The 24,691-nt window shown below is 37.1% G+C and overlaps 1 protein-coding gene across 1 annotated transcript in view; it reads left to right on the top strand.

Annotated features, from left to right (window-relative positions):
- The window catches only part of CATSPERB (cation channel sperm associated auxiliary subunit beta), a 128,664-nt gene that overhangs the window by 46,699 nt on the left and 57,274 nt on the right, over positions 1–24,691 (top strand). Inside the window, exons 7-14 of the mRNA XM_060293494.1 lie at positions 535–630; positions 770–888; positions 2,206–2,238; positions 7,133–7,199; positions 7,497–7,543; positions 7,950–8,102; positions 9,476–9,628; positions 17,839–17,983. Of these exons, the coding sequence (XP_060149477.1) occupies positions 535–630; positions 770–888; positions 2,206–2,238; positions 7,133–7,199; positions 7,497–7,543; positions 7,950–8,102; positions 9,476–9,628; positions 17,839–17,983 (813 nt within the window). The remainder of the gene's footprint in view (positions 1–534; positions 631–769; positions 889–2,205; positions 2,239–7,132; positions 7,200–7,496; positions 7,544–7,949; positions 8,103–9,475; positions 9,629–17,838; positions 17,984–24,691) is intronic.

Below are 24,691 nucleotides of genomic sequence, written 5' to 3'. Positions count from 1 at the left end.
GTGACAAGGAAATATGTGGGTGGACTAATGGGAGATAAGAGTTATTTTAGTAAAGTCTGTGTATGAAAACTCATCTTGGTGTCAACTCCCTGTCTCTGGTGATAAGATTGCTCTCTCTTCTCTTCCTGATACAGAGTGAGGTGGTTAGAAAATGCCCTGCTTTTAGGCAGGCAAGGGGAGGCACAGAACTCTTCCTGCATCAGTTGATTCTCAGTTGCCTCCAGCTCAAAATAATCCTTCTGCCAAAGTGCCATATTCTGGGGGTGGCATATTCTGATCCCCTTCAATACAAAACAAAATCCTTAATAATTAGATGGTTGGCTAAACTCCTGTGGTGTAACCCAAGTTACTTTATCTTCCAGTGCTGGGGGAAGTGAGGTTCAAACTGAAGGAGGGGAGTTGAGGCAGGGGTGGAGAGTGGGCTGGAAGGCGAGGCAGATGCAGGCTCTGCCCACTAAAGACCTAGCACCTTAGGAGTTGGTTATTCACTTTGCAAAGTTGTGTTGCCTTAATTTCCCTTTTCTCTCATGGTAGGTGTTTACATAGGCCTCAGCTTTTCTGGATTTTGGAATTATGATGACACCACGTGGTATAACCTGACAGACATGGTCTCTTCCCAAGTTGGAGAAGGTAATTCCTCCAACAGTGCCTTCATCGTCAGCATTTCCTTTATATCAACACTTGATGGATATTTATGAAATGTCTTTGCTTTGCTGAGGACGTCACTTTTTCCTTACTTTTTAACCCATGGTATGATTTCTTCCTTTAGAACGCACAGAGCTTTCCATGGTGGATATGGTTTTAACAAATCATTTTTTAGTTATCCTCACCTCTTTGGGTCTTTTTATAAGTGGAGATCTTCGCTATCCATCCTCCTCTGTCTTAATGGTAGGTGAATTGCTCTGTAACTAATAACCTTAAATATCTTCTGTGACATAAAGTAGAAATAGTGGATACTTGAGTTATGTGTGGTGTATCTTAGAACTAAAATGCTTCTTCCTTTTAAAAAACGTAAGAGCGTAATATAGTGACATTTTCCTTTGCCTTATAGTGTTGAATACATCATTTGGAAATGGTGCTAGCTTTATTGCTATACAAATTTATGAGGCGTTTCAAATAATTCATATAGAAAATACCCTATATACTTATAAATAGTCATATATGTTCCCAAAATGCTTTAAGGTACATAAAGCCAGATATAATATTACAAAATAACATAAATTAAAATTATGTCCTTCTGATGAGTTTTCTCTTTTTATTCTTAAATGGCTGTATCAAAGCTTCGATACCATGTTTTTTGTTTTAAAGCACTTCCTCAGCTTCTGCTTTGTCACTCCCATCTGCTCCAAAATAAGGCATTGAAAAGAGACATTAATTAATAAATAAATAAAGTAATTAAAAGTAAGTTTTGGGATTGAGAGAAGGAAAATCAATTCTTAAATATGTTAATAAATAGCTCTCAAAATTACCTCAACAGAAATAAGAACAGTAATAAAGACTTAGGAACAGTAGGAGAAAAGATTGGGGAAGTGTAGAAGGGATGATTGTATTGGTTAAGAAGTAGTTATTTCTTATACATGGTAATTATTACCTTTTTTCAGGTTTACAAATATTCACAACCTTCCTTCTTCCTCATTATCTCTAAGAAAGTATCATTTGTTGCTCAGACAACTAATAGATCTGGCCTTTTATGTGCTTATCATGTCGTTGCTCAAGAAGAGAGTTGAAACAGCCAGGAGCAGTGACCTGAGGTCAAAGCACAGAGAGTTAGGTGTGGGCTGTACATCCTGAGGGCCTGGTCGAGGAGCTGCACTGGGCTGGGCAGAAGACAGAGTGGCCATGGAGAAAATAGTGGGATAAGGATGTGCCTTCCTAAACCCCAGTCGGTGGCCGACCTAGTTTCTTCCTATACACTTCTTAACTCCTCCATTTAAATCATTAAAAGGTGGGGTTTTGAACTCAAATCCTTTCTGGAATTAAGTTAAAGTATAAATAAATTAATCAAATGGTGGAACAAGGCAAAGACTGAGGGGGAAATCTCCAAGATACCCTGCAAACTACTTAAGAAGCTGGTTTTAGTGTTTGATACTCCTAACTGCTGGGATGTAAAAAACGTCATCTCCTTTAGTATAATTTAAATTGCTGTTTTGTTATGCCTTCTGATTTACAAGCAAAGATTAAAATTCCTTTTTTTCTTTCTTCTAGTTTTCAAGGGCAGACTTTTGTGGTTTCGAAAGGGTAAGAAGCTTTCAATTTCCAAGGGTTGGTTAAAAGATATGTTTCCTTGGTGACCTAAGAGATGAGGTACAAGACAAGAATTCATAATATAGATTATTATTGCTGATACTATAATATTATTTACAGTTTGAACTAAAAAGATGTATTTCCAGTAACCATTAAGCAATGATACCCCCTTCTGTTTCAAAGGAGGAAATGCCCCCTCTTTGTCTCTGAGGTGGTCCCCATCCCATCTTTATATGTTCTGTCCAGGATTGCTGTGGTTGTTCAGTGCGTTCTGCACAAGGACACCCAGCTGAAAAGATAGTGAGAGCCGAAATATGGCTAACACTTGACTCCCCAATCCGCTTACCCCCCACCCCCGTGTGGGTCTGTGCCTACCTTATCTTTCTTTTTTTTTTTATAAATTTATTTATTTTATTTATTTATCTTTGGCTGCACTGAGTCTTTGTTGCTGCGCGCGGGCTTCTCATGCGGTGGCTTCTCTTGTTGCGGAGCACAGGCTCCAGGCACGCGGGCTTCAGTAGTTGTGGCGCACGGGCTTAGTTGCTCTGCAGCAGCATGTGGGATCTTCCTGCATCAGGGCTCAGAACCCGTGTCCCCTGCCTTAGCAGGCAGTTTCTTAACCACTGCACCACCAGGGAAGTCCCGGGGCACTCTTTCTAATTTGATACAAGTACCATATAAGCTCTGATTCTACAGCTCTGATTCTGGATTTTGTTCCATCAGTTATCTCCCCTCTCTGTTACGAGGTCAAGTTCTGAGATTCAACTAAGTCATTCCCATCAACATATAAGCATGCTTTAGTTTGGAAAGCACAACAAAATTATGAGCATTTCTAGCCTTTTGCCATGTCTCCTCCCAATCCTGTCCTCATACAGGCCTGTGGACACACACCCACCTGTGCATACACACACACACTCACTCACACTGTCTAAAGCAAAGGGGCACTTACTTCTCAGGAAACAAAAGGAACTGACTTCTTGCTGTATTGATTGGAAGAAACGTGAAGCTGAGAACTGGGAAGGCCAGGTAGGCAAAAGTGATTTACATCAGAAAGAGCAAGGGGGAAAACTGTCAAGAGAGAATTCCAAACCTAGCTAAACTATATCATTCAAGAATGAGGGTGAAGAAAAGAAATTGTCACAGATAAGGCATCAGGAGAGCTTACTATCCAGAGACTCCCGTGAAGGAGTGGGATGCCAGAAATAAAGACAGACCTAGAAATGTAAGCTGTAAGTGAGACAGGAACCTTGTTTGTGCTTTTTACCAGACCTAAGCCTGCCCTTCTTTTTTTTATAGCTGCAAATATTCCGTTGTGTGAACTTAACCAGAGTTTACTTAGCCTGTCTCCTATTGATGGATACTTGGGTAGTTTTCTAATCTTTTGCTTTTGTATTACAAACAATGCTGCCATTAATAATTTATACCGAACAAGTTTGTACATGTCTGGGTATATCAGTACAATACATTCCTGGAACTTGGATTCACACATCAAGGAGTAAATGCTTGTGCAATATTAAAAGACAATCACAAATTGCCCTTCATAGAGGTTTTTACCGTTCACAAGGATATTAAAATAAATCCTCGTGAGCTAAAATGTTTCAGCAAAACACAGGGGTTTCTGGTAGTGATGAGGGAGAGGGGAACTACAAGTGTCCCAAAGATAGTGAGGTCGTGTGGCAGGGGAAAGAAAGGGGGAAGTGAACTTATTCTTAAAAGTATAGGGATTTACCTTTGGGAAAGACATCTTCTAAAATGATTGAAGGAAGGATAGTAAGAATGGGGTGTATGTGGCTGTCCAGCCAGGAATTTGAAGGAGTTAATACTTGGTGATTTATTCATTCACTTATTCATCTATTCAACAGATGTTTGTTGAGCCAGGCTTATTTAGACAAAGAAGATTCCATAGTGAGCAAGACAGATAAAGTCCTGACTCTCCTGTAGCTTCCCATTCTCCTGAGGGAGCTAGACCATGAACAAGTACACAAATATATGCAGAATATGATTGTAGAGAGTAACAAGGGTTTATTGAAATTAAAGCAGGAAAGAGAAGTAGAAAGTGAAGGGAAGATAATATTGTATTTAAGCATGGTGATTATAGCAGGCCTCTCCAAGGAGGTGAAATTTAAGCAGAAACTCAAATGATTTGAAGAAATGATTTCGACAAAATATGTCCAGACAGAGGTGCAAAGGCCCTAAATTGGGAACTTGGCGTGAGGCAAAATCTGTTATACATCTATACTCAATGTATATTGAGTGCAGTATGCAGTCTCAAACCTCTCAATACCAATTGCTGTCATTTGTCACCCTATTTTATCCATTGAGCCCTCTGACTAACCTCACCAGACTTTAGGTTTTGTGTCAAGAACTATCCTATTTACTATTGTATGCTATTATTAGGCTGCCTTGTAGATAGGCTGTCTCAATAAATATTTGCAGAATCCATGAGTGAATAAATGAAGATGGACAGGAGTCCAATCTTGGATGAGCTTAGTAGCCATGCAGCATGGAACTTTGAGCAGTCATATACCTCTCTGGGCCTCAATTTCTTCATTTTAAAATGGGCATGACAATATCTACCTCTTAGAGGTGAAGTGATTAAATAACATTACATAAGAAAAACCTCAGCCCGGTTCACGAATCAAAGTAGCAACTTTAAAAAAAAAAAAAAAAAAGCTGGGTTTTCTCCCCAGACAGATAGAAACTTCTGAAGGCAAATGACAGAAACCAAACTAAAACTGATTTTAGCAAAGGAGAGGAAGTTGTTGGCTCATGTGAACAGGGAATTCAAGGAGTGAATGAATCCAGCTTCCAGACATGATTGGATTTAGTGCCTAACAGATGTCCGTCCAACCCTGTCTTCTCAGCATTTGAGTCTGTTTTCCTCTACATTAGCTTCATTCTCAGTGGGTTTTCTCCAATTGTCAGTAAGAATAGCCACCAGGTTTATGTGCCATCAGTTTAGCACTCCCCACAGGAATAAAGTATCTCTTCCCCGGTGGTTCCAGCAAGCCTCAGCGCTGACTCATTAACCTGACTTGGATATGTGTTCATTCCTGACCCACCTTTGTGACTCTAAATCAGGCCTGGGGCATGAGCTCATCCTTGGAATAAAGTCAGCCTGATCAGATTAAATTATCCCCAAGGATATTCACTGGACTATTACGAGTTTTATTCCAGGTAGGAAAAAACAAAAAAAAGAAGGGATCTAAAGAGTAAAAAAGGAATCAGGGCCCGATAAAGATTCTATACTAATTGCCCAGCTATAATCATGATAGTTATGGCATCCTGAAAAACTGCAGATTAATATGAGAACTCAAAAGCTCATTGATATAAAACCATAGGTTGAAATTCAAATAAATTATTGTCCACTCCATTTTAAAAGGCTTTTTTGTTTGTTCAGTGGTTTTATCAATATATAATTCATATAGCATAAAATTCACCCACTTAAAGTGTACAATTCAATGGCCTTTAGTATATTCACAGAGTTGTGCAAGCATCACCACAATCTATTCTAGAACATTTTAAAGGCTTTTAATGCACAGATCATGCAGATTTTATTACTGGTCTTTAAATATGTAAGAAGGTCTTCCTTTTGTCTCAACAATAATATGAGAGTCAGAATCTTCCTATGTTGACCAAAAAAATACACAGGGCTTCCCTGGTGGTGCAGTGGTTGAGAGTCCGCCTGCCGATGCAGGGGACATGGGTTCATGCCCCGGTCTGGGAAGATCCCACATGCCGCGGAGCGGCTGGGCCCGTGAGCCATGGCCGCTGAGCCTGCGCGTCCGGAGCCTGTGCTCCGCGATGGGAGATGCCACAACGGTGAGAGGCCCGCGTACCGAAAAAAAAAAAAAAACACACACACACAACCTAGAAGTTGAGTTATGTTTTATTCAGTGGACAAAACTGAGGACATAAGCCTGGGACACAGACTCTCAGATAGCTCTGAGAGACTACTCCTAAGAGGTAAGGGAGGAGGAGGATATTTAGGAGTTTTTGCAACAAAGACCAGGTAGTCAGAACATCAAAAGATTACTGTTAATTAAAGAAAACCAGATATCTCAAGTTAAGGAATTTAGTCCTTTTTCTATGTACGGAAAGATGCAAGAGTCTGGGCTCCCTGAAATCATTCCTTTGATGTGCACCTCAGCTATCTGGGGCCAGTATCCTGTGCTTTGTCATCCTGAGTCTCCTCAGGGTGCATCCTTGGGAGGTGGCTGCAGTGACTGAGGGCTTGGCAGTGGGCAGCTCATTTGTCTCCGTCCTGAGTTCCCTCAGGGCTCACCATCGGAGTGGCTGTACTGGCTTGATGGCTGCAACATCCTTTGTTTACTGATATGGCAGGCAACATTTTTTCAATGACACCTATAACAAAACCATCTCAAATTCTTGCATATAATTCATATCCAACATCTATAATCTTGCCTTCTTGGAAGCTTCTCCTGTATGACCAATTTTCCAAAACCTGTATTTTGTGGCTTTTTTTCTTATTGCTTCTTGCTGCTGTCAGGCCTCTGGGAAGTCTCCTTAAACCTAGCTCAGCTGAAGGAGAATAAAAGATAAGCATGTGGCCCATTTTAACTGTAATGAAAGATCAACAGCTCCTGAGAGCCTCGGAAAGACAGCTCATAGATAGTAGCATCTTCCATTAACATATGTCAATCATGCAAAATTTCTTTTTATTCCTTTTTTGTGTGTTGTTCAAAAAGCATATTCTTGTTTCTTGTCCTCATTCTACGAACTTTTATTTTGCTGGCATACAGTTTTCCTTTTTTTATTTGCCTCACATCCCTGAACTATTGAACTTTTAAAATTTCTTATAAGTTTTTCTATTTTTACATCTTAAGGCTACATATTGCCTAAATGACATTTTTGTTTATTTATGTAGGTTGACTACATCAAAGGAAAACTGTGGTATAATGAAAGATGTTTTGCTAACAGAGAACATTTTGAAGGTAAATTTTAGTTAAAGAACTATTAATAAGCTTTTTTCAACATAGCTAGCATATATAGATTAGATAAAATGAAATAAAATAAAAATAGAATTAAATATAAAGATAGGTTTGTTTTGTATAAGTTAATGGCCTAAAACTGGGGGAAAAATTAGTTTAAATCTGACACAATAGGCATGCCCTGTTGTAAGTGCAAGAAAATTGTATTGTAAATGATACAATTTAATTGTATCATTTAATTAGTGATACGTTTAAAAATATAGATCCTACTTATAATTTCTGTACCTTTATATTTTATAGTTGATTATGTTACTATCACCTTTGAGAGAAACAGGACCCTAAGTGAGGTATGGTATTAAATATTTCAAAAAGTAAGAAATTTTATGATGCATGATTTCATAGGTTGTTATTAACCTAAAAAATGGCAATTTTTAGACTCAAAAGCTTAACAATCATTCTTTGCTCCCAGTGGCGCCTGTACTTAGATTTAATGGTAATTAGCTAATTATGTTAAATCTAGACCCACACAGTGGTTCTAGAAAAACAATCCATGCCAGAAAGGGATGCTTTACAGTGTTTTCTAGACTCATATCCCCCAGAAGAGAAACACAGGTATTAAAGATATATCACTATTATTTGTGGCCAGTCATGACAACACAATTAGTGTAGTTCATTAGTTTATTTGCCTGCAAGAACTAATTAGGACTTCTTTAGTTCAAGAATGGCATTAACTTTTCCTTTGTCTTTTTGTAGGCAAGCTCTTGTTTTTATAGTAAAGAACCATTTCTTGAATGGTTACCTTGCTTACCCCCCATTTCAAAAGGAATGAAAACTATTCTTTCAACTGTGGTAACATTTCTTGTTGACCAAGAGCAAAGTTCTGGAGTCTACCTCTTCCATAACCAGGTAGGCCTTATAGCCCAGAGGTGATTGCTGTTGACACCACAATAGTGAAAACTTACCTTTGCAAAACTTATTTCCAAGTTCTTTTTATCTTTGACAATAGAAGGTGATAAAATTGGCTACAGTGAAATTATTTATGGTTAACAATATAGTTTGATACTTCATAGATGTCTTGCCTCTTATAGTCATTCAGTTTGATGAAAATGGAAAATACAGAGCCGTTTGTGTAGTAATGCTTCTTTGCTTATTCTTCAGGAGAATGTAAGCTGAGTTTGGTCTATATAAATTTAAGTGTCTGTAGAATGGTTAGTTTAAATGAACAAAAAGTGGAACTAGCCCTACCCTCATGATTTTAGGGGAGAAAGAAAATAATTTTCCTCTGCCCTCTTATGTTCAGTTTTAGGGGCCCTGCAAATTAAACTGACAAAAGACAGATTAACAGGAGAAAAGAAAACAATTTCTTTATGCATGCAGGGCCCATACATGCGAGTGAAAGTCAGTGATGAATAATTCAAAAGGTAGTTAAAATTTGGAGGTTATATGCCATCTTAATAGTTTAAGGGGTTGAGTGAGAAAGGTACTTAAGGGAAAACAAATGAAAAGATAATGGTTTACAGGAAAACAAACAGGAGGTAAGGAAGTTTGTGATGTTTGTTTGTACAGGTATGCGTGGTCTTTCCGTCTCCTTCAGGGCCATGAAACTCCCCTGGAGAAGGGATTTGGGGTAGGTTTTGTTCACATTCTGCCTTCTGGGAGTAGATCTGCTCTGAACAGGAATTAATGGCAGCCTTTTATCCCAGAAGTTGCTGCTTTTCGTCAGATAAGGGAAGGATTTTGTCTGCATCTCTTGAATCTCAAATATCTTCAGCTTAAAATAATCTTTATACCAAAGTGGCATGCCTTGGGGGTGCATATGCTGATCCCCTTCAAAATCATGATCTGACAGAATTGGAGTGTGGCCTAGGCATCCACACTTTTAAAAAGTAGTTTGACATTATAGTTATGAGCATGGGCCTTGGAGTCTGTTGAGTTCAGTAATGATTCTACAATAAATCCCCCCATGACATTTATTATTTAATAATAATAATTAAATTATTATTAATTAAATTATTATTATTAAATAATAAATGGGAAAATTATTTAATCTCCTTTACTTCATGTTCAACATCTATAAAGTAGACATGTATGGTGGGGGGAGGCAGAGTAAAGAGATACCAATAGTTGCTAATCCTTCCAGTTCTATGCTGTGTTAAGTGTTTTGTTGCTATCTTAATCCAAATCCAAGTAACAGGAAACTCTAAAAATTGTAACATAGACTAGTACTATTGGTGGAAAAATTCTTATGATTTGCTCCTGCTTTGTTTATCTATTTCTAGAAAAATACCACTGTCTCTGTGAGGATCCTAAAAAACAACAAACCAAGATTAATACAAAAATTTCCAATTTTCTTTTTTCCTTCATCATTCTCTTCTCCTGTTGGAATGACATTCCACCCACGAAGCCATTTTCTGTATGCTTATGGTAATCAGGTGTGTATGAAACTTCACACTCTAGTATAGATGTAGATCATTCACTTGCTCTATGCTGAGTGGTTATACATCAAGTAAAGAACAGGGTTGCTCTGATGGTCAGGGAGGTGGAAAGCCTGATGAAGAGAGAATGAGAAGAGAGGAATTAGTGACAGTGAATACAAACAAATATTTTGCAAAGTTTTGCTGAAAAGTGGAGCAGGGAATTGTGGCAGTGTTTGAAGAAAGAAAGGTCAAAAGAAGAGTTTTTTTAAAGATAGGAGGAATTACGTTGTGTGCTTATGGGACTTATTTGGTAGAGAGGAAAAGCTGACGATGCAGGAAAGAGAGGAAAGAAATTTCTGGAGTGACATTTCTAAAGAGGTGAGAGGAGATGAGGTCTATGAACTAGTGGAGAGATTGGCCTTAGGAGCACAGACAGTTGTTCTATAGTAACGGGAGGAAGGAAGGGTTTTTGGGTTCAGAAGCTCGTAGGTAGGTTGGTAGCTATGGTAATGGAAGTTGTGGGAATTTATCTTCTATTTTCTCAACAAAAATCAAAGTTATTGTTTACTAGTGAGGATGGAGGAGGAATGTTGAGGGGTTGAGGAAAGAGAGAACAGAGTAAAATAGTTGCCTAGGAAGATGGGAGAATGAACTGAGTAAGGTAATCCAGTATGATTGCCTGAGCTTTGTGCTCATGAATTCAATATGTGACCAGTTCAGCATTATCAAATGTTCTTTTCCACATTCAACTGTGGAAAAGGCAGGGGGTTGTATTAACCACAATACAACAGTTTCTTGGAGTTCTACCAAGAAACTATTAAGAAGTGAAAAAGCATACAGAGGGGAATGCAATGAGACAAAGGAAAAAACTTAAGAAATCAAAGGCATGAATTTTAAAAAGTAGCGAACAAAATCTATTGACTTGCAGAAAATCTGATTGTCTATATAGAAAATCTAAAAGATACATACAAATTACTAAAACAAGATGGGAGTTAAAGTTAAACTAGGCAGGAGGTAAAGTCGATTTCATTTCTGCACACGATCAACAATAAATTTGAAAACACAATTTTTAAGACACTATTTACAATAGCAGAAACAAAGCAAAACAAAACAGAAATCCACAAACAAAAACTCTAAGTACCTAAGAATTAATCTAAGAAAAGATTTCTAAGACCTATATGTAGAAAATTATAAACTTCACTGAAGGACATTTAAAACTTTATAAAGAAATGAACACAAACATGCTTGTGGACAAGAAAACTTGACTTATAATACCAATTCTTCCTTAAATTAATCTGTAGATCCAATACAACTCTAATCAAAATCCCAAGATTTGTTGTAGAGTTTAAGTTGAGTCTAAAATATATATGGTATATGTCAATTATACCTCAATTAAAAATTTTTTTAAGTAAAGCAAAAAGAAAAAAAATAATTATACATGGAAAAACAAAAGACCAAGAGTAACCAAGACACTTCTGAAGAAGAATAAGAAGGAGGGACTTGTATTACCAGATATTAACACTATTTTAAAAGTTGTAATAATTTTGGTAATGCAGTTTTGGGCCAGGAATACACAAATTGACCAATGGGATAAAATAGCCCACAAGTAGACCCATGCAAATCTAGAATATTGATAGAGGCCAAAGTGACATCACAGGGGGAAATAAGAGACTGCTCAAAATGGGATGGGAAGTTTGGTTATACATATGGAAACTGTTGAAATATATCCCCACACTGCAACATACATCAAGCTCAAGTTCTGACAGATTACTAATTTAAATATCAAAACTTTTAGAGGGAAAGAAATGAATATCTTTCTGAACTCAGTGTGGGAAAGCATTTTAAAACAAGACTAAAAAAACAATAACCACAGGGCTTCCCTGGTGGCGCAGTGGTTGAGAGTCCGCCTGCCGATGCAGAGGACACGGGTTCGTGCCCTGGTCCAGGAAGATCCCACATGCCGCGGAGCGGCTGGGCCCGTGAGCCATGGCCACTGAGCCTGCGTGTCCGGAGCCTGTGCTCCGCAATGGGAGAGGCCACAGCAGTGAGAGGACTGTGTACCGCAAAAAAACCCAAAAAAAAACCAATAACCATAAAAGAAAAAGAGAACTTCACCTTCATTAAAAAGAAGAATTCTGGATCAGCAAGATGGCAGACTAAGAAGCTTCAGACCATTGCTCTTCCACAGAGACACTGAGTTAGCAACAATATACAGATCAGAGTACCTTTACAAGAACTTTAGAGACCAGTTGAGAAGCTACAGCACCCAGACCAACATAAAACCAAAAAAGGAAACAAAGGGGTGGGAAAATTTGCAGTGTTTGCCCATCTGTCCTGCCCCCATTCAATCTGGCATGACACAACCAGGAAGAAACCTCCCACACCAGGGATCCTCCCTTGGAAGAGAGACAGAAGACTGGGCCTTGTGTCCAACATTCTGGCTTGTCTGGGGGCTGCTCAAGGGACTGGTTTCTGTCTTGCCTAACTCAGAACACTGATGCAACATGCAGCATTGTTTGGAAACTGCTGAAAAGGGGGAGTAATATTGACAAGATGGCAGGCTAGGAAGTTTCAGACCCTCACTTTCCCCCAGAACCACAAAGATAGCAATATACAAACCAGCATACCTTTGCAAGAACTCTACAGGCCTGTTGAGAAGCTACAGCACCCAAACCAAGCTAAAACCAAGAAGGGATTCCAGCAAAAGGGATAGAAAAACTTGCAGCATTTTGCACATATATCCATGCCTCTCCTCCTATTTGGCTTAGTGCAGCACAGCTTGAAGGAAACTTCCCACACCGAGGAGTCTCCCTCAGGACAGAAACAAAAGAGCTAACAGTGCATCCAGTGTTCTGGCCAGACCAGGCGCTGCCTGACAGACTGGAATCTGTCTCACTTGACTCAAAGCACTGATGGAACTGGCAGCCTTGTTTGGAAACTGCTGAAAACAGATATGATCACTACAGCATGTTAAAATTGCAGTTCTGCAGGCAGATGCCAGCGGCGGCAAGAGCTTATGGGCTTCTGAGAAGAAGCAGGGATAAGCAGTTTAGGGAATTTGAGACAACTAAAAGCACAGAACAAGCCAGAGAAGACACATCCTCAGAAAGGATTTCAGAGGTCCTAGAATCTCTAACTGGGCAGATTGGTAAAGGTCTGCATAAAGCCAGTCCATAAAAACTGGAAATGTGGTTGCTTTATCTGATGCCCAAGTCTCAAAACAACAACAGCAACATCAGAAGGCATACAAAGAAACAGGAATACATGATCCAATCAAAGGAACAAAATAAAACTCCAGAAAATGACCTTAAAGAAATGCAGATCTATGAGATGCCTGACAAAGAATTGAAAACCACTGTCATAAAGGTGCTCAATGAGTCAGACAAGAACACAGATAACTAAGTGAAATCAGGAAAATAATGCATGGACAAAATGAGAATATCACAAAGAGATAGAAATCATTTGAAAAGGTCAAACAGAAATTCCGGAACTGAAAAATACAATAACTGAACTGAAAAGCTCACTAGACAAGTTTAACAGCAGACTAGATCAAGCAGAAGAAAGAATCAGCAAATTGAAGAGAGGTTATTTGAAATCATCAAGTCAGAGGAGCAAAAAGAAAAAAGAATGAAGAAAAGTGAAGAGAACCTCAGGAATTTACAGATACTATCAAATGGCCCTACATATGCAATTATGGGAGTCCCAGAAGGTGAAGAGAGAGAGAGAAAGGGACACAGAGCTTATTTAAAGAAATAATGGTCAAACACTTCTCAAATTTGAGGGGGAAAATGGACATACACATTAAAGAAATTCCAATCAGAATAAGTCCAAAGAGACCAACACTGAGACACATTATAATCAAACTGTCAAAAGTCAGAGACAGGATCTTGTAAGCAGCAAGAGAAAAGTGACTTTGTCACATACAAGGGAACTTTCATAAAATTATCAGTGGATTTCTCAGCAGAAGCAGTGCAAGCCAGGAGGGAGTGGGATGATATATTCAAAGTGCTGAAAGGGAAAAAAAAACACAAAAAACTGTCAATCAAGAATACTGTAGGGCTTCCCTCGTGGCGCAGTGGTTGAGAGTCCGCCTGCTGATGCAGGGGCACAGGTTCGTGCCCCGGTCTGGGAGGATCCCACATGCCGCGGAGCGGCTGGGCCCGTGAGCCATGGCCACTGAGCCTGCGTGTCCAGAGCCTGTGCTCCACAACGGGAGAGGCCACAACAGTGAGAGGCCCATGTACTGCAAAAAAAAAAAAAAAAAAAGAATACTGTATTTGGTAAACTGTCATTCCAAAATGAAGGGGAAATTAAGATTTTTCCCAGGTAAACTAAAGCTGAAGGAGTTCATTACAACTATACTTGCTCTGCAAAAAAAAATGCTGAAAAGAGTCCTTCAAGACAAAACTAAAGGATGCTAGATAGCAACATGAAGTCACATGAAAATAAAAAGTTTTGCAGTAATATAAAAACATGGACAAATACAGTAACTTGTATTAATGTTATTTTGGTGCGTAAGTTCACTTTTAATTCTTGTATAGGATTTACATGAGAAAAATATTTTAAAAACTATAAATATGTTAACAAGTATATAATATAAAAGCATGTAATTTATGACATCAATAACGTAAAGTGTGGGGGTGGAGCTGTATAGGAGGTGATTTTGTATGCAGTTGACGTTAAGTTGTTATCAGATTAAAAATAGAATGTGGGCTTCCCTGGTGGCGCAGTGGTTGAGAGTCTGCCTGCCAATGCAGGGGACACAGGTTCGTGCCCCGGTCTGGGAAGATCCCACATGCCATGAAGCAGCTGGGCCCGTGAGCCATGGCCGCTGAGCCTGCGCGTCCAGAGCCTGTGCTCCGCAACGGGAGAGGCCACAACAGTGAGAGGCCCGTGTACCGCAAACAAAAACAAAAACAAAACAAAACAAAAAAATAGAATGTAATATTTTATGTAATTGCAGTGGTAACTACAAAGAAAAATATATATGTGGAATATATACACAAGAACACAAGAAGGAAACCAAAGCATGTCACTACAAAAAAACACAAAGCAAGATAGTAAGAGAGGAAAGGAGGGACAAAAAGCTACAAGACATACGAAACAATAAACAAAATGGTAATAGTAAATCCTTCCCTGTCAGTAATTATTTTACATTTAAATAGACTAAATATCCCAATCAAAAGACATAAATTAGCTGAACTGATTTAAAAAAAAACAATGCAAAAAAAGGATGCAATTATATTCTGTCTACAAGAGACTCACTTTAGATCTGAGAACATAGGCTGAAAACAAAAAGGTTGAAAAAATATTTCATGCAAATGGCATCCAAAAAGCAGGGATGGCTATACTGTTTTGTAATCATACAAAATAGACTTTAAGTCAGAAATCATTGCAAGAGACAAAGACATTATATAAGAATAAAGGTCAGTTCACCAAGAAGATATAACCATTATAAATATTTATGCATGAAACATCAGAGCAAACTTTGAATATAAATATGAAGCAAACTTTGAAAGAATGAAGGGAGAAATAGATAGCAACATAATCGTAAGAGACATCATACTCCACTTTCAATAATGGATAGAACAACCAGACAGAAGATAAATAAGGAAACAGAAGACATGAACAACACTGTAGACCAATTGCACCTAACCGATGTAATCAGAATACTGCACCCAGCAACTGCAGAATAAATTCTTCTCAAATACACACAGAACATCCTCTAGGAAAGATCATATGTGAGGCCACAAAACAAGTCTCAACACACTTAAAAAGATTGAAATTATACAAAGTATATTTTCCAATCACAGTGGAATGAAACTAGAAGTCAATAGAAGGAAAACTGGAAAATCCACAAGTATGTGGAAATTAACACATTCTTAAACAACCAGTGAGTCAAAGAGGTAGTCATAAGGGAAATCATAAAATACCTTGAGAAAGTTAAAATGAAAACAAGACATATTGCAGCACTATTTACAATAGCTAAGGTGTGGAAGCAAGCTAAATTTCCATCAACAGATAAATGAATGAATAAAGAAGATGTGGTGTATATATATACAATAAAATACTACTCAGCCATAAAAAATAATGAAATAATGCCATTTGCAGTAACGTGGATGGACCTAGAGATTATCATACTAGGTGAAGTAAATCAGACAGAGAAAGATAACTATCATATAATATCGCTTACATGTGGAATCTGAAAAGAAAAAAAAAAAGGATACAAGTGAACTTATTTCAAAAACAGAGACTCACAGACATAGAAAACAAATTATGGTTACCAAAGGGGAAAAGGGGGTGGGGAGAGGGATAAATTAAGAGGTTGGGATTAACACATATACACTACTATATATAAAACAGATAAACAAGGACTTACTGTCTAGCACATGGAACTATACCCAGTGTTTTTTAATAACCTATAAGGAAAGAGAATCTGAAGAATATATATATATATATATATATATATCTGAATCGCTGTGCTGTACATCTGAAACTAACATGATATTGTAAATCAACTATACTTCAGTAAGAAAATAAAAAATAATCTGTGAATAAAAACTTATGGGATGCAACAACAGCAGTACTAACAGGGAAGTTTATATCTATAAACACATATTAAAAAGAAAAATCTCAAATTAACAACCTAATTTTACAACTTAAGGAACTAGAAAAAGAAGACCCACCAAACCAAAGCTAGCAGATGGAAGGAAATAATAAAAACTAGAAAAGAGATAAATGTAATTGAGAATAGAAAAACAATAGGAAAAAAAGCAATGAAATTAAGAGCTGCTTTATTGACAAGCCTTAGCTAGATTAACTAAGAAAAAGAAGACAACTAAAATTGAAAGAGGGGACATTACAATTGATGTCACAGAAATAAGGAGGATATGAGAATATTATGAACAGTTGTATGCAAACAAACTGGATAACCTAGAAGAAATGGGTAAATTCCTAGAAACATACAACCTACTAATTCTTAAATTGTGAAGGCATGGAAATCTGAACAGACCAATAACTAGTTAGGAGATTGAATCAGTAATCAAACCTCCCAACAAAGAAAAGCCCAAGATGGGATGGCTTCATTGATGAGTTCTTCCAAATATTATATTTAAAGAAGAATCAACACTAATCCTCCTCAAACTCATACCAAAAAAAATGAAGAGGAAGGAACACTTCCAAGGTCATTCTATGATGCCACCATTATCCTGATACCAAAGCCAGACAAGGATACTACAAGAAAGGAAAACTAGAGACCAAATCCCTAGAAAACACTGATGCAAAAATTCTCAACAAAATACTAGGAAACTGAATTCAGCAGCACATTAAAAGGATTATACATACCGTGACCATGTGGGATTTGTTCCTAGAACACAGAGATGGTTCAACATATGAAACTGATCAATGTAATACACCTCATTAACAGAATGAAAGAAAAAAAAATCACAGCATCATCTCAATTAATACAAAAGAGCATTTGACAAAATTCAACATATTTTCATGATAAAAATACTTAACAGACTAGAAATAGAAGAAAACTACCTGAACATAATGAAAACCATATATGAGAAACCCACAGTGAGCATTATGCTCAATGGTGAAAGACTTAAAGCTTTTCCTCTAAGATCAGGAAGAAGGCAAGGAAGCCCACTCTCAACACTTGTATTCAATATAGTACTGGAAGTTCTAACCAGAGCTATTAGACAAGAAAAAGAAATTTAAAAGTATCTGCATATAAAAGGAAGAAGTAAAATTATCTCTATGCACAGATGATATGATCTTGTATGTAGAAAACTCTGAAGATTCTACAAAACAAACAAAACAAAAACAAAAAAACCTGATTAGAACTAATAAAGGAATTCAGCACAGAAGTCTCATTTTAATATGGATAAGCACTCTCCTCCATATCCAAATACATCCAACACATCATCCTTTTATGAGCAAGGAGGACCAGTTGGGAGATGATGGAATAACTTTGTTCTTTGGTACATTCACAATGCATACTGTTTAAAACTGAAGACTGCCATGTACACTTTTGCACAAACTCTAGGAAGGAAATAGACGGTTGACCAAGTAGGTAAGGAGTCTTTCTGTACGTCTGTGTGTGGGGGATGGATGTGGGAGTATGGTCATGGTGCATGACTTTTCTTATGTAGGAAGATTAGGTAACTGATGACTGTTACATGGCAGCTCTTTAGTGAGGTATTATCTTTTTATTCCCTTAGGTATGGCTTTCAATTGATGGCGGCAACACCTTTGAATTAATAGCTGACTTTCATGATGATATCATAAAGAATACTTATCATAGTTTTTATACTTCAGCTATTACTTTTGTTTCCCGAAGTGGAAAGGTTTACTTGACAAAGGCAGGTGAGGAATTCACTTTTATTGGTATAAGCACTACCTGTGAGCCAGGGATTAGAAGATTTATTTTAAAATCTGCCATATTAATGAACTAATCCTAAGGTCACAGACCTATTAGGGGTGATGGATTTAAAAAAAAATTTTACTGTAATAAAAATAAACATAACAAAATTTACCATCTTAACCATTTTTAAGTGTATAGTTCAGTGGTATTAAATACATGCAAATATTCTGCAAGTATCTCCAACATCCATCTTCATAACTCTTTTCATCTTGAAACTCTATACCCTTTAAAAAATAAATCCCCACTTCCCTCTTCCCCACAGCCTCTCACAGCTACCATTCTACTTTCTGTCTCTATGATTTTGACTACTTTGGTACCTCATATAAGTGGAATCATACAGTGTTTGTCCTTTTGTGACTAGATTATTTCACTTAGCATAATGTCCTCAAGGGTCATCTATGTAATAGCATATGTCAGAGTTTTCTTCATCATTAAGGCTGAATAATATTCAGTTGTATGGTATATATGACATTTTGCTTGTCCCTTCATACATCAGTGGACAATTGGGTTGCTTCCATGTTTTAGCTATTGTGAATAGTGTTGCTATGAACATGGCTATACAGATATATCTTTGAGACCTGCTTTTATTTCTTTTGGGTATATACTCAGAAGTGGGATCGCTGGATCATATGATAATTCTATATTTAATTTTTTGAGGAACTGCAATACTATTTACACAGCACTGTACCATTTTACATTCTGACTCCCAGTGCAAAAGAGTTCCAGTTTCTCCACATCATTGCCAACCCTTGTTATTTTCTGGTCTTTTGATAGTAATCATCCTAATGGATGTGAAGTGGTTTTTCATTATAGTTTTGATTGCATTTCCCTAATTATTAGTGATGTTGAGCATCTTTTTATGTCCTTATTGGCCATTTTTTAATCTTCTTTGGAGAAATGTCTTTTCAAGTCCTTTACCTGTTTGTTAATCAGATTGCTTGTTTTTAGTGTTGAGTTTTAAGAGTTTTCTATCTATTCTGCATATTAATCCCTTGTCAGATATATGATTTGCAAATATTTTCTCCCATTCTGTGGGTTACCCTTAACTAATTTGGTTATTTCTTAAGTAGTTTTTTGATGCTATTGTAAATGGAATTGTTTTCCTAATTTTGTCTTCTAATTATTCATGTTAGTGTACAGAAATGCAACTGATTTTTGAGTGATGATTTTATATCATGCTATTTTGCTAAATTCCATTATTAGTTCTAAAAGGTTTCTTTCTTTTTTTTTTGTAGAAACTTTAGGGATTTCTACATATAAGATCACATCATCTGTGAACAGAGATGATTTTACTACTTCCTTTTCAATTCTGATGCTTTTAACTTCTTTCTCTTGCCTAATGGCTCTGGCTAGAACTTCCAGTACTATATTGAATAGAAGTGGTGAGAGTGGGCTTCCTTGCCTTGTTCCTGATCTTAGAGGAAAAGCTTTAAGTCTTTCACCCTTGAGTATAATGTTCACTGTGGGTTTCTCATATATGGTTTTCATTATGTTTAGTTAGTTTTCTTCTTTTTTTATAATTTTTATTGGAGTATAGTTGTTTTACAATATCGTATTAGTTTACACTGTACAGCAAGGTGAATCAGCTATACATATACATATATCCCCTCTTTTTTGGATTTCCTTCTCATTTAGGTCACCATAGAGCACTGAGTAGAGTTCCCTGTGCTATACAGTAGGTTCTCATTAGTTATCTATTTTATACATAGTATCAATAGTGTATATATCTCAATCCCAACCTCCCAATTCATCCCACTCACCACCTCCCATAGTTTTTTTCTATTTCTAGTCTGTTAAGTTTTATCATGAAAGTATGTTGAATTTTGTCAAATGCTCTTTTGTATCAGTTAAGATGATGTTGTGGGTTTTTTTCTTTCATTCTGTTAATGTGGTATACTACATTAATCAGTTTTCATATGTTGTTTGCATTCAATGTTCCTTGCATTACAGGAATAAACCCTACTTAGTCATGATGAATAATCCTTTTAATGGGCTGCTGAATTCTGTGTGCTAGTATTTTGTTGAGGATTTTTGCATCATTACTCATCAGGGATATTGGTCTACAGTTTTCTGTTTTCTGTTTTGATAGTGTTTTTGTTTGGCTTTGGTATCAGGATAACACTGGCTTCATGGAATGAGTTGGGAAATGTTCCCTCCTTTTCAATTTTTTGGAAAAGTTTGAGAAGGATCAGTATTAGCTCTTCTTTAAATGTTTTGTTGAATTCACCAGTGAAGCCATCAGGTCCAGGGCTTTTCTTTGTTGAGAGATTTTTTATTACTAATTCAATCTCCTTACTAGTTTTAGGTCTATTCAGATTTTCTATTTCTTCATGATTTACTTAGTCTTGTAGGGTTTTTTTTCTAGGAATTTTTCCATTTTATTTAGCTTATCCAATTTGCTGGTGTACAGTTGTTTATAATACTCTCTTATAATCCTTTATACTTCTGTAGAAGTAGCAGTAATGTTCTCACTTTCACTTCTGATTTTAGTAATTTGAGTCGTCTTTCTTTTTTTCTCAGTTCATCTAGGTAAAGGTTTATTGATCTTTTCAAAGAATCAACTTTTGATTTTATTGATTTTCTGTCTTGTTTTTTGACTCTCTATTCCATTTATCTCTGCTCTAATCTTTATTATTTCCTTTTTTCTTGCTAGCTTTTGGTTTACTTTGTTCTTCTTTTTCTAGTTCCTTAAGTTTTAAAGTTAAATTGTTGATTTGAGAAATTTCTTGGTTTTTGTTTTAACAATTTTAATTGAGGTATAATTGACATATAACGTTATATTAGTTTTAGGTATACAACATAATGATTTTATATTTGTAGACATTGCAAAATGATTACCACAATAAGTCTGGTTAACATCCATCACCATACATAGTTACAGATTTTTTTTTCTTGTCATGAGAACTTTAAGATCTACTTTCTGAGCAACTTTCACATATGTAATACAGTATTATTAACTATAGTAACCATGCTGTACATTACAGGTATATGTAATTTTATTGTGCTTAGCTTTATTGCACTTTGCAATATTGCTTTTTTTTAACGAACTGAAGGTTTGTAGCAACCATCCATTTTCAGATGATGGTTAGCATTTTTCAGTGATAAAGTATTTTTAAATTAAGGTATATACATTGTTTTAAAGGCATAATACTATTACACCCTTAATAGACTACAGTCTAGTGTAAACGTAACTTTTATATACACTGGGAAACCAAAAAATCCATGTGACTTGCTTTATTGCAATATTTGCTTTATTGTGTTGGCCTAGAAACAAACTTGCAGTATCTCCTAGGTATTCCTGTACATCTCCATGACTTATTTATTTTATAGTTGGAAGTTTGTACTTTTTGGCTCCCTTCACTCATTTCTTCCTCTCACTGTTGTGGCCTCTCCCGTTGCGGAGCACAGGCTCCGGACGCGTAGGCTCAGCCGCCATGGCTCACAGGCCCAGCCGCTCCACGGCATGTGGGATCCTCCCGTACCGGGGCACGAACCCGTGTCCCCTGCATTGGCAGGCGGACTCTCAACCACTGCGCCACCAGGGAAGCTCTCTTCCTTATTTTTAATGTAAATATTTAGAGTAATAAATCTCCCCCTTAGCACCACTTTCACTTCATCCCATAAGTTTTGGTATATTGTATTTTCATTTTCATTTGTCTGTAGGTATTTTACAATTTCCCTTGTGATTTCTTCTTTGGTAGGTTGCTAGTTCAAATGAGTGTTGTTTAGTTTCCACAATTTTGTGAATTTCCAGTTTTCTTTGTTATTAATTTTTAACTTCATCTCCTTGTGATCAGAGGAGATACTTTGTGTGATATTTATCTTCTTAAGTCTGTTGAAACTTAATTTGTGGTATAACATATGGTCTGTCCTGGAAATTGTTCCATATGCCCTTAAGAAGTGTATGTACTGTTGTTGGGTGGAATGTTCTGTGTATGTCTATTAGATCCAGTTGGTTTACTGCACTGTTTAAGTACTTGATGTCCTTACCTATCTTCTGTCCGGTGTTCTGTCCATAATTGTGAGTGGGGTATTGAAGTCTCCAACTACTGTTGTTTCAGCTGTTGATGTCACAAAATTACATCCTTATATATTGTGTGCCTCCAAACATAAATTAGTAATTCTTTTAAATGCGTAAGTCTCCTAAATTATGTAGAAAATGAGATTTGGAGTTACAAACCCAAGTTAACAGTAAGTAATACTAGCTTTTACATTAATCATTTTTTTCTTTAAATGTATTAGTCTCTTAAATCATATAGAAAACACAAGTACACTTACAAACCATTATTCACTTTGCTTCAATGATTTTTCTTTCTGTTCCTCAGACTCGCTAATTTTCATTGTCCTATTTTCAAATTAACTGATTCTTCTACCTTTCAATCCCTCTAGCAAATTTTTTTTTTTTTTGCAGTACGCGGGCCTCTCACTGTTGTGGCCTCTCACGTTGCAGAGCACAGGCTCCGGATGCGCAGGCTCAGCGGCCATGGCTCACAGGCCTAGACCCGCTCCGTGGCATGTGGGATCTTCCCGGACCAGGGCATGAACCCGTGTCCCTTGCATTGGCAAGCGGACTCTCAACCACTGCGCCACCAGGGAAGCCCCCCTCTAGCAAATTTTTAATTTCAGTTATTGTGCTTTTTCAGCTGTAGAATTTCTTTTTGGTTCTTTTAGTTTTTCTATCTCTTTATTGATATTTCCATTTTGTTCATGTATTATTTTCTTGACTTTTTCCACATCTTCCTTTAGTTTTTTGAATATCTTTAAGATGGAACATTTCTGTTGATTTAATTTTTTCCTTTGAATGGGCTATATTTTCTGTTTTTTTTGTATGCCTTGTGATTTTTTTGTTGAATACTGGACATTTGAATCTAATAATATAGTAGATCTGGAAGTCAGATTCTCCCCCTTCCCCAGGGTTTGCTTTTTTGTTGTTAATGTTTTTGTTTTTTTATTGTTGTGGGCTGTCTCTGTGCCAAGGATTAGCCTGAGATGTAAACTCAAGACCTTCTTAGGTCTTTCCTGAGCCTGTACCTTTCCCCAAGTGTATGTGGTCAGTTTCTAAATTTTCCTTGTGTATGCAGTTGCTTTTGAATGTCCTAGTCTTTCTCCCCAGCTTTACTGAGATATAATTGACATAATATTGTGTAAGTTTAAGATGTACAGTGTAACGATTTAATATATGTATATATTGCAAAACGATTATCACAATAAGGTTAGTTAACACATCAGTCATCTTACATAGTTATAATTTTTTTGTGTGATGAGAACTTTTTAGACTTACCCTCCTAGCAACTTTCAAATATATGTATAGTATTGTTAACTGTGTCACTGTACTGTATGTTGCATCCTCAGAACTTATTCATCTTATAATTGGAAATTTGTCCCCTTCAACCACCTTTACCAATTACCCATTCCCCATTCCCCTGCCACCACACTCCTGGCAACCACCATTCTGCTCTCAATTTCTATTAGTTTGACTTTTTAATAGATTCTACATATAAGTGAGGTCATACAGCATTTGTCTTTCTTTGACTTATTTCACTTAGCATAATGCCTTCTGTTTCATCCATTGTTGCAAATGGCAGGGTTTCCTTCTTTTTAATGGCCAAATAATATTCTATTGTGTATATATACCACATTTTCTTTATCCATTCATCTGTTGGTGAACACTTAGGTTGTTTTCCTGTCTTGATTATTCTGAATAATGCTGCATTGAAAATGGGGATGCAGATATCTCTTTGAGATAGTGATTTCATTTCCTGTGGATATATACCCAAAAGTTGAATCACTGAATCATACGGTAGTTTTATTTTTGATTTTTGTGGAGTCTTCACACTGTTTTCCACAGTGGCTGCACCAATTTACATTCCCACCAACAGTGTTCTCTTTTCTCCACATCTTCACCAACACTTGTTGCCTCTTGTCTTTTTGATAATACCTCAAATGTCCTAGTCTTTAATGTCTGGTTCCCAAAAGGGAAAAAAAAGAGACAAATGATGGGGTAGATAAGGGGGAAGGGCTCAGACCTTTAAATTCCCTGGAAGTCATTTCAGCCAGTGGGGAGTGGACTTGCAACACTGAAAGAGGTGCAACAAGAATGGCCACCCTCCTTTTTGTCTGCACCTCTGTGATAAGAAGCTGCAATCAGCAAACAGAGCACAGATCCCCAATATTTGGAGAACAAGATCCTTTTTGCCCACACTGGCTCCTGCAAGCTGTGTGCAACAGCCCCAGGAACACATGCATGACTGCCTGCCCTGAGGCTAGAGGTGGAGGATGGGTAGCTTCTACTGTGCTAAGGGCTGAAATTAACCACAATTTACTACCCGAGTCTTCCTCTGGAAGTTGCAAGCCTTCAATAGACTCCAGAGTTCCCAAACTATTACATCAGATAGATTGTTCCAGTGCAATTGTTGTCCAAGTGGGGAGAGAGATTTCTAGTACATCCCATCTTCCCAAAATCCTCTGGTGGGGGGTGTGTGTGGTGATGATGGATTTTTAGGATCTACAAAAATAGGATCCTATGAACAACCCTAAAGCAGGGGGACTCTGAAACATCATGCTTTATTCTCATTTACAATTTCAGTGATTTTTTTTACCCTCCCAAAGACAAATAATAATAGCTCCCACTCACTGAGCTACTATAGTTG

The sequence above is a fragment of the Globicephala melas genome, chromosome 2, assembly GCF_963455315.2.
Source record: "Globicephala melas chromosome 2, mGloMel1.2, whole genome shotgun sequence".
Taxonomy (NCBI): Eukaryota; Metazoa; Chordata; class Mammalia; order Artiodactyla; family Delphinidae; genus Globicephala; species Globicephala melas.
The sequence above is the reverse complement of the archived record's forward strand: the minus strand, read 5'-3'. Positions and strand labels throughout refer to the sequence as shown.